This window comes from Peromyscus californicus, unplaced genomic scaffold (assembly GCF_007827085.1).
Source record: "Peromyscus californicus insignis strain IS unplaced genomic scaffold, ASM782708v3 Scaffold_4__1_contigs__length_199733344, whole genome shotgun sequence".
NCBI lineage: Eukaryota > Metazoa > Chordata > Mammalia > Rodentia > Cricetidae > Peromyscus > Peromyscus californicus.
This window is the reverse complement of record NW_026294562.1, coordinates 115,618,809-115,621,448: the sequence shown is the minus strand read 5'-3', so window position 1 is coordinate 115,621,448 and position 2,640 is coordinate 115,618,809. Positions and strand designations below refer to the sequence as shown.

General features: G+C 36.5%; 1 protein-coding gene across 1 annotated transcript; it reads left to right on the top strand.

The window, feature by feature from the left end:
- The first annotated feature begins 1,499 nt into the window (after window positions 1–1,499).
- On the top strand, window positions 1,500–2,438 carry LOC128095314 (olfactory receptor 14C36). Its single transcript, XM_052714179.1, has one exon. The coding sequence runs from the start codon at window positions 1,500–1,502 to the stop codon at window positions 2,436–2,438; it is 939 nt and encodes a 312-aa protein (XP_052570139.1).
- The last annotated feature ends 202 nt before the right edge of the window (window positions 2,439–2,640 follow it).

Genomic DNA, 2,640 nt, shown 5'->3' with positions numbered 1-2,640 from the left:
TTTCTCTTTTTGCATCTTGACAAAATAGTTTACTACCAGTATTTGAAATGAAATAAATTGTGCAAATAAGATTAATTAATGCTAATTTTCTGTGTCACTCAGCTATCTATTGTCACTTAATAAGGTTTCCTTAACTTTTGTGCATTTTATGCTCTTAGAATTTTGAGATTGACAAAATGAAAGACATTCAACACATCTGAATCTTTCATGAAAAAAGTGACTGTGGCTATCTCACCACTTGCCTTTGTTTTGTTCCTTGTTTCCTGTCGGTTTCATAGAGGCTTTTTCAACTCTTCTTAGGCTGCTTGTTCTTCTTTCTAATTAGTTAGAGTTTCATTTCTAGGAAGTATCTTTTTGGTTGCCATGACAAATCGATTAAACGTGTTACAGTATTTGAAAAAACTGAACACATCTTGTCTTAAATTTCATGAGCTATGACCTCTACACTTTAACACTCCTGAACTTGATTATGAATTTAGGAATTCCTTTTTTGCATTATGTATTATTCAGGGGCTGTAATAGTATGCCAATCACCACTGGGAGAACATGGTATGACATTCTATATCATACATTAGTCAGCCAAGTTGGAGTCCAACTCATAAGAACATAAAAGCTGTCATGTAGAGCATCTTTTAGTTTTATGAATAAAGTTGTCTTTATGCCAACCTAGCTAGCCAAACAATATTCTTGGTGTTGGCTAATATGTATATACCTACTCTTCACATATAAAAACACTTGATTTTAAGAAATTGAAGTTGTCATCTATATAATATGATTGATTTTCAAGAAAACCTGAGGTTTCTTCAAGAAGAGAAAATTCTGCCACTAGCAGACAAGTTTAACTCTGTTTGGGTTTTCAGGTAAATGGCTTATTCTGTAGGTCCCAGATTTTCCAGAATCTGAGACAGTTACTTAGGAATTTCTTCCATGCTCATCTTGCTTCATCTTTCTCAACATGTCCTGTTATGTTCACGTCTCTGACCTTCACTCTCATTTTCCCATCCCTCCTCATATACACACACATTTGTGTGTGTATATGAAAATAATCATAGAGCATAAAGGCATTCCATATGAAAAAACATATATCATAATAAATATATGAACATGGTTTTAAATATATATCTCACATGTTAAATTTTTCTGGGCATTCCTAATTGTTTCAGGTAGTTTCTCTGGAAGAGGGACTTGCCATATATTAATCAACTTAATATTTGTTAAGAAAATAGGCTTAATGAGACAGTTATTATTATAAAAATTAACACTAAGTGTTTATCATCATACCATACAATAAGAAAGATTAACAAAAATCTATGTATTAACAACTAAGCATGATGAGAAAAAATATGTACATAAGCCAAAGAAACAAATATTTGCTTTTTCACACATAATGGTCAGATTTAGAAAACTGAAATAAAGAACATTAAGAAAAATGCTAGTAATTACTTAGGCTATTCTCTGCCACTGCTTTTCTTTTTCAGATAAACTTGTACTTGGAGAGAATGGCCAATTCCACCCTGGTGACTGAGTTCCTCCTAGAAGTTTTTGCGGAGACTTGGGAGCTCAGGCTCCTACTCAGTGTGCTGTTCCTGCTGGTGTACCTGGGCAGCCTATTAGGAAACCTGACCATCGTCATTGCTACCACAGTTGACCAGACTCTGAACACACCCATGTACTTCTTCCTCAGGAATTTGTCCATCTTAGACATGTGCTGTGTTTCTGTCACTGTCCCCAATGCCTGTGTCAACTCTCTCACTAACCACAGGAATATTTCTGTGGCTGGGTATGCAGCACAGGTCTTTTTGGTCTTCTTCTGTGCATGCGTAGAGGTTCTGTTTCTTACTGCCATGGCTCAGGACCGCTATGTGGCCATCTGTAAACCTCTCCTCTATCCTGTGATCATGAACCATCAATTCTGTGTTCTGATGACACTGGCTTCCCTACTTACCTCTCTTATCATTGCGGGTGTGCACACTATCAAAACCTTCCAGCTATCTTTTTGTCACTCCAACATGGTCCCTCAGATCTTCTGTGATATTCCCCCTTTGCTGAGGCTTTCTTGCTCAGACACCTTTAACAACAAACTCTTAATTCTTCTGACAGCCATTGGGGTCAGTGGTAGCTGCTTTACCTTCATCGCCATATCATATGTTCACATATTATCCACTGTGTTGAGAATTCCTGTCAAAGGGGAGCGAGGGAAGGCATTTTCCACCTGTGTCCCTCACATTATTGTAGTGTCTGTGTTTCTTGCTTCAGGTGCCTATGTGTATCTAAGAATTCCAGTAACTTCAGAGTTAGTGCAGCAGATTACTCTTTCTGTATTTTATACTGTTTTCCCACCATTCTTGAATCCTATCATCTATAGTCTTAGAAATAAACAGATAAAGGCGGCAGTGAGGAAAGTAACATTAAGATTTTTTTTTCAGAGTTCAATATAAAAAAGAAATTGTATGGGTCAGGGTTTTCTAGAAGAAAACACACAAGCACACACACTTTCCAAAGAGGTTTTTTTTTGTCATTTTATTGAAGAGATTTTTTTTTACATAATTCATTCTGATTATAGTTACCCATCCCTCTGCTTTCCCTAGTTCCTCCTCATCTGTCCTCCCATCTGAATCCATCATCTTTCTATCTCTCATT